The sequence below is a fragment of the Triturus cristatus genome, chromosome 1_2 (assembly GCF_964204655.1).
Source record: "Triturus cristatus chromosome 1_2, aTriCri1.1, whole genome shotgun sequence".
In the NCBI taxonomy this organism is placed as follows: domain Eukaryota; kingdom Metazoa; phylum Chordata; class Amphibia; order Caudata; family Salamandridae; genus Triturus; species Triturus cristatus.
In genome coordinates, this window is record NC_140580.1 from 441,027,974 (window position 1) to 441,040,438 (window position 12,465).

Genomic DNA, 12,465 nt, shown 5'->3' on the forward strand with positions numbered 1-12,465 from the left:
AGCAGGTGAGGGTGCATGACAAAGGATGGGTAATTGACAACCATTATGGTGATGCAGGTAAGAGCAATGTGTCTATCAGCCTCCTCTCCCACCACCAGCACCCCTCACTTCAAGGCTAGGGGACAAATGGCTCCATTCTGCCACGCTACTTTTCATGCTTCTCCTAACAACACCTGGCGTTTGAGACACAACGGTCTGGGCTCCTCCTCTTGCTTTGTTGAAGGGGAGTATTTGCCAAGTTGCACAAAGAAGAAAAAAGAAACATTGAAATTTGTTTCTGCTTTTTGGTGGTTGATTTGGTGTGCGTTCGCCCATCAGTAATGCAAGAGAAGGAAGCCGAGCAGCCCTGTCTCAAATGGCAACTCCTTTTAGATGAATCAGTAGAAGCGCCATGGGAGAAGAGAGACATTTTTAGGTCGAGCCTGGGCAGTGCATGCGCTGCTCTGCAAGCCATGCTGTCTTGGAGTATGTACTTGAAGCCCCGCCAACTCTCTGCCCATATTTGTCATTGGCTTGTGGCATTGTCCTTCTCAAATGCTGGCATCTGATTTGTTATTAGGCTTGTTAGCCCCTCCTTAGTACTGCCTTGTCTTCATTTGTAACCTGCCATGAGGACTGGCCTTTTTACTTCGGTTGTTACACGGTACATATTCTTTAGTCTGTAAGCACTATTTTCTTTGAGTTTCTCTTACTGCAGGAGGGCACAAGGGTCTCTCGTGCGAGTTGTGACCACCTGCTTGTTTATTTAACTTGTAGCAAACAGGGAGCTCTTCAGCGGCCATGGGAGACAGAAGCGGGCAACTCAGCGATGCCTTCAAGCATTTGGAATGCAATAGATCTCGCATTTGTGAGAGTTTAAGCTATTGGCATTGTTAAATGACAATACCTTTTATTTATGTTTTAAAAACCAAAACATAAATAAAAGGCCATGTCATTTACAATGCCAATAGCTCAAACTCGGTTAGATGCGAGACCTATTGCATTGCATATACTTGTTTACCTATGCTTCAGGCGCGAGGCGTCTTCTCCTGCTGCATGCCATGTAGTTTCCAGAGTCTGCCCTTAGGCGGGGAGAGAGCGTGGGTGGAGAAGGGCTGGAGCCCACAGAGACATCAGCAACCTGGAAGATGGGCAAAAGGGGGGACAGAAAAAAACTCCCCTTATGGGTCTGTTATAGTAGCTTTAGGCCTCAAAGGGAGCATTTTGATTGCCTGGCTAGCTCCCAACGTTCCTTCTAGGTTGCCAATATGGCTTATTTTATTATGAATGAAGACCTTCTTCTGGCAATTATCCCATACCTTTTTGTAAGATCTGAAATTCGAAATGATGTATTTCGCCTAGGGTTGGGCGGAATTTGCAAAATTCACTTTCACAAATTATCGCGAAAATGTTAAAAATCTCCGCAAACACGCGGAAATATCACGAAGATGCAGAAGTTTTTTTCCCGCCCGTTCGCGGTATGTTCTGCGTGGTCGCGGCTCGCCAACTTACCCATGCAGTTGCTTGCGGGCGCGGCCATCTTGTTTTCACTTGTCTCGCGGTGCATGATCGCGAGAAGAAAGACGTGATCGCGCGATGAATGATGTTACTGCGGGCGCGACCTGTCGCGAGACAGTGCAAATAGCTACCAACAATCCAACATCTCGTGGAGAACGCGACCGGATCGGGAAAACTTGTCGGCGAACGCGGGGATTCAGGTAAGGCGATCGCACGCAAGAATGCATTATTTTACAGCGCGAGCAAGCAAAAAATGTCCGGTAAAATGCGGATTGCGGAAATTTTTACATTTTCGCGCTCTCTGCGGAACGCGAAAATGTCAAATTATCGCAATTTCCGCAAGCGGAACGGATTTTTAGCCCAGGCCTAATTTCGCCTAGGTTTTGAAAGTCAGTGAAGTATATGGTTGGTTTTACACTTCTCCACAGTATTAGGAACACATTCTCTACTGGACAGGCTTTCATTTAAAAATGTATAGTCAAGGAATTTAAACACAGACAACAAATCTGTTAAGCAGATTTGCAGATGCTAGACAAAATTAAACCGGGTTACAAGAGCGAGCGTTAGGGACAACTATATCATTTTTCAAGCAACAGGATTGGAAAATAGACATAAATACAGGGCATTCATAACATTGCATGGCCAATATTCCTGAAACTGTCCTACTTTTAACCTTTCCAAAAACCCAATACCTTCCCATAGCGACGGCATGACATTGGTACCAATGCACAGCCCTTTTTCCATAATTAAGTCTAATTTCTGGAAATTCGCAAGCCAGTAGTTAGTCACACTTACAGAAAATATTCGTGAATCGGCCCATTATGTTGGCATAAGAATAACTACGTGCTCAGTGCTTGTGTACAAGGCACATTCCACGGCCGCCATTGGTGTATGATCACTTCAGTGATGGGTCTCAATACAGACACCATCATTGAGATGATGTGTCATGTTGCAGCTGGGATGTTACTGACTTAGCTGGCCGTGGACCAGGACATGTGTGGGAACGAGAACAGTGGATGGAAGAGGGAAAATGGATGTGATGGCCAGGGAAACACAGCAGAAGAAAGGAGTCGGGATGGTAAAAAAAACTTAAAGGTAGAAAGAAGAGGCCTCTGTGAAGCAGGTAGGGCAGTGCTTAATATGTGCCGGTGCTGTGGATGACTGGCACCATCGGTCTCTGCTAGGGACCGCAACTTATTTCTTACCAACACAGTCTGACTCAGAGCAAGAAAGAGACAGGCAGGATGAAGACAAAAGAGGAAGATAGGAAAACAGTAACAAAGGAAGAAAACGGGGAAGGACAAGAACCAGCAAATAGTGAGACGAGGAGACAAGATGTGCAGGGTAGTGGAAGAAAGAGCCCTGACTTGGAATAAAAAGAGCAGCTTGATATTCTGCAATACCAGCATTCTGAAAACTTTAGGCCTCTGCTCTTATTTTAGTATTTATTATTATTTTTTATTTATTTATTATTTTGACAAATTAAGAGAGTTGAAATAAGTGTCTCCATGCCTCACTAATTTTAGAAGACACTGGTTTGAAGAATCCCATTGGCAGCACCTGAACCACAGACCCTAAACCCTTCTCATATACTATCATTGTTCCATCATCCGCCAGGTTCTCCGCAGAAAAACAGAAATGTCCTTCACTTACCTTGTAGACAAATGTGCAGACGAAATCAATGAAGCCAACTTGAAGCTTGGGAAGCTCGTCTGCTTTGTTTCTGTCCATCATTGGCTAGGAAAACAATATGATGCACTATTACAACTAAATTATGGTTTGAGTGTGAGTACCATGATCTTCACAAACTCTACAGCTTATAGCTTTCCCAAAACACTGAGCCTTGTTTGAGCTAAATTGAAAGGTATTTGCTCAAAAGAATTTGGTGTTAAAGTTAATAATGGTATAGATCTGCATGCAAAGGACAGGAGTTGAAGTGAAGTAATAGGCCTTCTCTACTTTGCAAAGTAAGTGTGTGTGTGTGTGTGTGTGCGTGTGTGTGTGAGTGTGTGTGCGCGTGTACCTCTACGCAAACTCACACACACTCTCCAAATCTCACACTTTCTCTCATGCACTTTAAATTGAAGCATATGGGTGAAATATAAGGTTAATGTTCTTAGCTGGTGCCACATAATTCCCTGCCCCTTAATTCATCAACTCTGAATCTGCTTTTCAAACCAGTATATCACACATCATCTGATGTGAATATTTTGGGCTGAGCACATTACATCCTTACAATCGGCTGCTGTTCCAGCACTGTCCTCTCCAGGTCACCTTGCTCCCAGAACTCGCTGGCAACCATGAGGGCAACCTGCAAACAAAACGTAAAGTTACTGGAATTCTTAAAAATCGGGAAAGTGATATATAGTCTTTCTGTAATGCTATAGCCTAAATCTTGAGCCAGCACCAGTTTGATAAAAGGTTAAACAGAATCTACTTGTATACTACCATTGCGTGAACATTTACACTGTGCGCCTAAGAAACCCAGCCCCCAACCGACAAAAATTCTAAACAAAAAAATCCCTTACTTGGATAATTGTTCTCTCTAGTTTAGCTGTAAAAAAATGTCAGTATGAGTGCTTGTTTGAGATGTTTGGCATATATTTGCAAGTAATATAAATACCCTAAATTGTTAAGAAGAAAAACTGGCAGAGCAGTGGCTGATGATACAGTGCTGGAATTATTTACGCCCCCCCCCCCCCCCAGCCCCAATCTCTATAGTTGGCAGTACTTAGAAGTGAATAATACATTGTTAAATTCCATTACTGCAACTGTAGTACTGCAAGGGGGGCAATCAAATCTGTCGTGAAAGGTTGTATGTTACCTAGGTTATGTAAAAGCAAAAATAAGGAAATAAAAAGAAAACTCTGTCCGTGGATGAAATGACTTGTATCAAATATGCAGGGACCCTCTCGGAAGAGGCAGCACCGGAATACACCTCTAATGAAGTGCTTTGACCTTGAGAGGCACTAATTTGAAACTAATGTCAACAGCCATACTTAACATAGGCACACAATATAGCAGCAAAGTCTCAAAACACTGACAAGACTTTGCCAGAGTTTTGAAAGTCACACAATTAAAAAAAATCAGAAATAAAGAGGTTTATGAAAGACAATGGACTGCAATGTGTAAAGTAGTTAAAAAGATGCTAACTTTTTTTGTCGACTTGGGGTATTGTCACTGTGAAATCTTGGCTCAATATGGACTATCCCATACATTGCGTGATCTTAGAGATGGCAAGAACTTCTACAGACAGCACCGGATCACGGTTCACTCGGCTACTAGGAGGAAGCCATGTAAAGGTGGACCTACTCCTGCCTTCTGATAGGACAAAATCATCATGAAGCCAGGACAAATGGAGCTTCCCAAATTAAACACAGCGTTTTGGGTAACAGTCAATTCACCACAATTCTTTTTATCATAGTCGATTATTGTATGTTGATCCGTCATCTTTCTCAATATTCATTAAAAAGGTCAGGTGCAGCCCTGCAAAGTCCTGTCAGACAATAAGGGACGTTTTAATCAGATTCTTTTTCAACAATTGCGCCTAAAGTAATAATCTATTCGTCTTGAATGTAAAACGATCTTGGGCAGATGATTCTATCAAAGATAACATTTAAGCTTTATCTATGTTAGCAAATAAAGGGTTAATAGACTTTATAACTGCAAAATTGATTAGACTGAAGATTTCAACAATATAACGAAGATAATGACATTCCGTGGAGACAAAGTTTCTTTCAGGAAGTACTCATACACAGAAATTTAACAAGTTAAGACTTGCCGACGCCAAGTACTCAGTTACTTAGCAGACCCTATCGGCCGCCAAAGAGGAGCTGAGGAAGTTAACCGATCGCATGAGGTCTGATCCTGTATTTTATCTCTGATGGTTTTTGCCAGAAAGCCTCTTCTTTTGATCGGGCTGAGGCGTTCATTGTTATACTCCCGACTATATACACCCTGATTGCAGTGCCATATAGTAGCCCACAAAGATGTTCAGCAGCTTCATCCTAAACCACAAGCCCAATCACAACTCGATGGCCAAGCAGTCCTTATATATTTTGCCACGGCTGGATTTAAATGGCTAACCCCATTGGGAGTCGTGATTTGGGCAAAAGGATCCATAAACTATAAAACTAAAAATAGGGTAATGCTTCTGTAAACCCTTGTTTCTAAATATTCTCAGTGTAGTCAGTGGTAGGGCCCACATTTGGGTTTGAAGTCATTGGCAAAGGCGATAAAAGAGCACATTAAAGACAAGTCATTCAGTAGTGGCCTTGTGAAATTGGCAACTAGACAAATCAATATTTATCTGGGACATATTGGGCGAAGTGACTAATAATAGAGTAAGAAGGTAATAACCACAATAATGTTAAATTCATATAGCGGTACTTGAGTTTAATGAAATATGGTTTGGTGTAAACCATAAGCAGTCAAAATTCAGGTATATGGTTTAAATCCACAGTTTCTTAATTTTCTTTCTAGGACAATTCCAGAAACATTAGCTAGCAATGGTACATAAATGCATTTTGTGAGTGTGTGGTAGATTTTTGGGATATAGGTGAATATGCAGTAAAATACATATACTAAAATCAGTGACGGACGACTCAGGTAAGCGCGGTGAGGTGAGGCAGGGTGTGGCAGGGTGTGGCAGGGGGGAAGCCGGCAGACGATGGAATAGGTATTATTTATTTATTTAATTATTCCGTCATATGTTGACTTCCCCACCCCACCTGTATACCTGTGCCGGCCACCGTTGACTAAAATATACTATAAAGAGAGGGCAGCCAGTAACCAGTCATTTTAGTTTCTCCATGAACAGCGGTAGTGAGTGCTATGTGTCAAAAATGTCATTTATGCGCTTTACGGTGTCTTGAAAACATGAGGCTAAGGCCAAAGGTGTTGCAGTGTTAGCAAAGTGACCGGTTTGTGATTCGAGGATATTTTCATGCAACGACGGATGTAGTGATCCATCACTGTGAAAAAACTGCCATTTAATAGGATTTGTGTGTATTAATGAGGAAAGGTTTCATTTGAAATTCCTGCTGACTGGCTGCAAATGGTAATACATGGATGGATGGAGGTCTGCGAGGGACAGCAGAGCTGCATTTCTGCAGTGGCATTCACAAAATGCAATAAAAATAGTAATGATGCAAATGATAATGCATGCTGCAATCCCTCGACCACTGTGTCTAGAGATGCAGTTGGAGCCATATTACATTAATATGATGGACGGGGAAGGTCTGCGCAGGGCGCTTTGCAGAAAAGTACAACTGGAATTTTAAGTCAGCCAACCAATGTTATTTCTGAAGCTGAAAACACAGATGAAAAGAGGATGTGGCATAACGGCCAGAGTGAGTGTATTTGAAGTTGGGGAACCGGGTTTGAGTCTCAGCAGGTGGCTCAATATCCTGTGATTCTGGGCAAATCACTTAATCTCTCTGTACCTGAAAATGAATGTGTCCATCTGTAATGCAACTGGTGCTCATGGAAAGCGCTCCGAGACCTCAGGTAGAGTTTGCGCAATCTAAAATTGCAAAAAAAAAAAAGACCGAACAGCGGGAGGGGGTTGTAAAAACACGAGGGGCATGTGTGTAGCAACAGTGGGAGGGGGAGGTGATAAGGTGCACAAACAATGAGAAGTGAGAAGATTAAAGCAGTACAAGAGAGACAAGAGAGACAGAGGCGGACAGGGAGAGTGCCAGTCAAAAACCCCCCAGTAATTCTGTGGAGCGAAACGAAGAAGCACATGTACTCGTATGGTGTGAGGGGAAGGATAGAGATAAGTCCATCTATTCCACTTGCGACCTGCTGGCTATTAGGGAGGCAGTGAAACCCTGTGGACATCCTATGGCCAAGCTGCCGGAGGGCCCTTTTTGTTGTAAATACTGTGGCTTCAATTCTTGGGCCACTCACTTGCCTTTTATCAGGCCTTCCTCCCCTGGGCATAGTATCAACATTTTCAGTTTAACTGTCGCTCTCTAGCGAAGCACTTTCTTGATGTTCACGAGCTGCTGCAGGATGAATTTCCTGATGTTCTTTCTTTAATGGAGACCTGGCTGTCAGCTGATACGGTCTGGCGCTTCCCCAGGGCTTTAGTATCGTATCATGATTCTTAACAGAGACTCTAGGGGGGGCGGCATTGCAGTCGTTTATAAATCCTGCTATGCCTTTGCCAAAATGGTTCTGGTTGGTTGTGAGTGCGCACGTTTTGGGATTTCCTTTAATGCTGGCTTCACCTTGTTGGGGTTATTGATCTACAGGCCCCCAGGACCTTCTAAAGAGTTCAGGACAGCACTCATCGAGACAATCAGTTCATTGGTTATGAGAGCAGCCAATTTTACTATCATTGGGGATCTGAACCTGCATTTAGACAGTCCTCTGGACCCGGAAATAGGTAGCTTCTTAGCTGACTTTGAGGCATGTCAGATGATTCAACTGGTTCAAGGCCCCACTCACTGTGCTGGCCATTTGTTGGACCCAGTTTTTCGAATCTTCGCTCCCTTACAGTCAACTCCCCTGTCCCAGTGTGCTGGTCTGACCACTACCTAATAGCTATGATTCTGACAGGGGTAGAGCCCGTTCGGAGGGCGGCTCAGTACTCCTCTTTCAGGCGCCCGTGGCATAAATTAAAGACCGAACAATTTCATTCCCTCCTTTCTACCAACACCCTTAACATACCAAATGACCTGGACTCTGCTGATAAGGCACTGTCAGACTTGATCCTCCGGCCATTGGACGTACTTATCCCTGCTAAGTGGTCCAAGTGTTGCAATACCAAGTCTAGTCCGTGGTACAGTGACAAGCTTGCCAGTATGCGTAAAGTTTGCAAAAGGTTGGAGCGGGTGTGGAGACGCGATTATGATTCAATCTCGAAGGGGTGCTATCAGGAAACTATTAAGAACTACCACAGGGCCATCCAGTCAGAGCAGGGAGCTCATTTTGCAGCTGAGATCAGGGGCAGCAAGAACCCCGCTAAAAGTATCTTTGGCATACTTAAAGATCTTAAACGGGCTGGGCTACCCCCAGCGCCTCATATGACATCAGATGAGCAATGTGAGGCCCTTGCCACCTTCTTTGTGAAGAAGGTGGAGGACATTTATAACTCCTTCACTCTAGCTGCTCCATCTTCTGGCTCTGTTCATAGTCCCTGTACCACCCACACTCTTGCGGCCCTCCCATCAATCTCCCAGGATGAGCTGCGTTTGTTATGCAGCAAGGTGAAATCAGGCTCTCCTGCTGATCCCCTCAAGCCGGTGCAATTTATTAATTCTTCACTCGTGCTCCTCCCTCTATTGGGCCAGGTGATTTATATGTCCTTGTCCATGGCAGTTGTCCCTAGGACCTGGAAGCAAGCAAGGGTGATACTCCTGTTAAAAAAACCTTCCCTGGATACAGCCAAACTGGAGAATTTCCGCCCCATATCCCTCCTGCCATGGGTATCCAAGATTGTTGAGACGCATGTTAACTCCATTCTGACAGGCTTCTTGGAAGACAACAACATCTTAGACCCCTCTCAGAATGGCTTTCGTCCGGGTCACAGCACGGAGTCTGCCCTCCCAGCAGTGACCGAACATCTGAGGGTCACACTGGAAGAGGGACGTACTTCGGCACTGATTCTGTTGGATCTCTGTGCCGCGTTTGATACGGTCTCCCACCAGATTCTGCTGCAACGGCTGGAGGAGGCGGGTATTGTGGGCTCCGCCCTGGATTGATTTGCCTCTTTTCTTTCTGAGAGGACCTTCCAGGTGACGGCTCCCCCTTTTTCCTCTCGGATCCATACTATCAAACAAGGGGTGCCACAGGGCTCAGCACTGAGCCCCGCGCTGTTCAACCTCTAGCAGCTGTGGCTAGGAGCAGAGGGCTGACAATAGTATCGTATACTGACGATACATAGCTGGTAGTGGCACTCTCTGGCAATACCGTCCAGGATGCTTCCAAGTTTCGGGGCGATCTTGCAGCTATTGCTGAGTGGATGTCAGCTAAATGTTTGCAGCTCAACGCGAGTAAGTCTGATGTCCTGCTGGTTGGACGGGATGTAGAGCTGTGGAGTGAGCGTTGGTGGCCTACAACCTTGGGCTGTGCTCCCACCCCCAAACAGGTGGCAAAAAATGTGGGTGTCTGGGTGGACTCAGCCCTAAGTTTTCGGGTCCAAACCAAGAAGGTGGCAGGGACCTGGTTTGGCATTCTGCGGGGGCTCAACCCATTGCTAGGTTACTTTGATCCTTCCACTCAACAGGTTATCATTCAGGCTGCCATTCTGTCTAGATTGGATTACGCCAGCTCACTCTATCTGGGGATCAATAAGTCTGAGACTTTGAGACTACAGAGGGTTCAGAATGCGGTAGCCAGAACTCTTCTTGGCCTCCTGAGAACTTGCTCTACCTCTAGTGCCATCTGCCGACTACATTGGTTGCCGGTGGCCAGACACTTGGAGATTAAGTCCATTTGCATCGCTTTTAAAATCTTGAACTCTTCTTCTCCTGACATTTTGGCCACTCTGCTCTCACCTTACACTCCCTCCCTCTAACTTCATTCCATGAGCCAACATCTGGCAGTTGTTCCTAGGGTAAGGAGAGTACGGGCTGGTGGGCGCTCCTTCCGCACACTGGTAGCCAAACTCTGGAACTCTCTCCCAAGGTCTATCTGCGGCTTGACTAATTTTTTGGCATTCCATGAGGCAATTAAGACACATCTCTTCCCTTCACTGTAGGTTCTTTTGCTTTTTTCAGTGGTTTTCCTTTTAGCTGCTATTAGTGCCGGGACGCCCCTTTGCTGGGGCAGCTGTGCGCTCTACAAACAATATAACATAACATTTTTGTTTTTAAAGTGTTTCAAAAGCACGTGGCCAGTAGGAAGACTCTGGCCACCAGCCGGAAACGGAACTTGGTCCAAGCTCCAGGGAATAGCGGAGGAAAGAGAGGAAGTGAAACCTGATGACGTGAGTAGCTGCTGCTGACCAGTGAGAAGCAAGAAATGAGAGCCCCTTTTATTATTATTTTTTAATTGCAAAAGATTTCGTAAGCACAGCGAAAGCGCTGTGCAGACGAAAGCCAAACACGTGTGTAACTTCACCTTCTTGTGGCAAGATGCCTGTGGGGTCCCTGGAACCCCTGTGCATCCTCCCACATGTGCTACTAGTGGCACACAACTCTGTGTCACTTCTTATGTGGTGCGCAGTCAGAGCCTTTTTTGCTGCTGAGGTATACCCTGATTTTCATGCAACAATGCAAATGAAAGCACACCCCTCTGAGAATGTGAGGGAACCAAACTTGTGCCTCAACAGTAAGAATTACCGAAGGGGGGCGCAGAAACATCTGCGTCCCTTCTATCATGAAAAATTCCTGCAGGGGTTCAAAAATGGCTGCAAAAGTCTGTTACATTCACAGAGGTTTATAATCTCTGTTACTCAAGAATAATGAATCACTGGAGAGTTTTTACATGGCTATAAATACAATGGGGCAGATTTACAAGCCCTGTACGCCACATTTGCATCGCCGTTGCGTCACTTTTGTGACGCAGCGGCGGCACAAAGCCAGTGTCATGCTGCGGGGTATTTACAACGTGACACATCTAGGGAGATGCGTCACGTTGTAAAGCCCTGCGCCACATGTGGGCGTTCCGGCGCAGGAACGCCTCGTAAAAGTGGCTGAGTGAAATCTACAAGATTTCACTCAGTCACTTCTATGGCCATGCTGCGTCAAAACCCTGCGCCTGCTTGAAGCAGGCGTAAGGATTGAGGCAGCATGTTAGGCATAGGGGCACCCCGAGTCTTGCTGGAGCTGCGTTGCGCTTGCGACGCAACTCCAGCAATGTGTCACCTTTATGGCAGCAGATGCGTGACGCATCTGTCTATTCTTGCCCCATGGTGCGCCGCATTGTAAATGCGGCGCATCCATGGTGGCGCAAGGGGTGTCTGCAGTGACGCAGAATAGCTGGCGCATCCCTGCTGATATGCAGGGATGCGCCAGTTATTGTAAATCTGCCCCTGTGTGCTTACTGACGCCATTAAGAATTTGCAACCTTCCAAAATATAACAGGTTTTCAGTTGGTAGTGGTGAAATTAAATAGTCCCCACCATCTGTACAGAATAAGCAGTAATAAAAAGACCTTAGGTCTCGGGTTCTCCAAAAGACACTTAGTAAAGAAAGGAGAGTAAATAAATATCAAATTATAATGTATGCTCTGGTCATCCAAAATAAGTGTGCAAAATGGTGCATATGAATAGATAGAGGGCAAGAGGGAAGTACATGCACAAGTGGCACCGCTAACAGGATAATTTAGAGAATTAGGGGTCAAACGACTGGTGCTCGGTCACCTCTGAGAGCATGAGAGGGGCTTGGTGCACACATCCTTGCTCGAAAGCAGCAGTAGGTGGAATCTGGGCCTTTAAAGATTGTGTGGTTTCTGCACAGATTGCTTTTACAATTCTTTCCTCGCTCATCATTTCACTCAGTGACACCATTTCTGCCTGGTGCCTTTTGCCATATATATTCCTGGGCCTTGTGTGATCACTCGCCTTTTTGGTGCACACGCAGGCAGCACCTTGCGGTCCTTCTGGATAGGTCGGTGCTATGCAGCTGCCTATATGTTTTCATCACTGCCTCCTCCCACTTTCCTTCTTCCTCCACATGTCCTCACCAAGGACCATGAAGCTTTAAAGGTTAGTTGACCCAGCTGCTGCCTGCAGGCAGCATGGGAAATGAACTCAAAGCATAATAGAAGCTACGGAACATAACATGGACCCTGCAAAGTGAATTATAACCACTCATTACAATTATAATGTGTGCGCCTATGTCTCACGCCGCCTCCTGAACCACACTGCAAGGCTTTGCAGCCCAAGAGCAGACCATCTCACGGATCACCCATGCATGCATCGAGATGCTTCGGAGTTCGATCGCAACAAATAAACACTCTAACGACCACGCCCCCACCCCCCCCCCCCCCCTAGTGACCTACCGATCTGAGAAT

At 45.4% G+C, this 12,465-nt stretch overlaps 1 protein-coding gene across 2 annotated transcripts in view; it reads right to left on the minus strand.

Annotated features, from left to right (window-relative positions):
- Nucleotides 1–12,465, minus strand: part of PDE6C (phosphodiesterase 6C) — a 294,405-nt gene that overhangs the window by 10,983 nt on the left and 270,957 nt on the right. For both annotated transcript variants that reach the window (XM_085614976.1, XM_085614975.1), the window contains exons 19-20: nt 3,734–3,808; nt 3,151–3,234 (exon numbers count right to left, since the gene is read on the minus strand). In XM_085614976.1, coding sequence (XP_085471102.1) covers nt 3,151–3,234; nt 3,734–3,808 — 159 coding nt within the window. The remainder of the gene's footprint in view (nt 1–3,150; nt 3,235–3,733; nt 3,809–12,465) is intronic.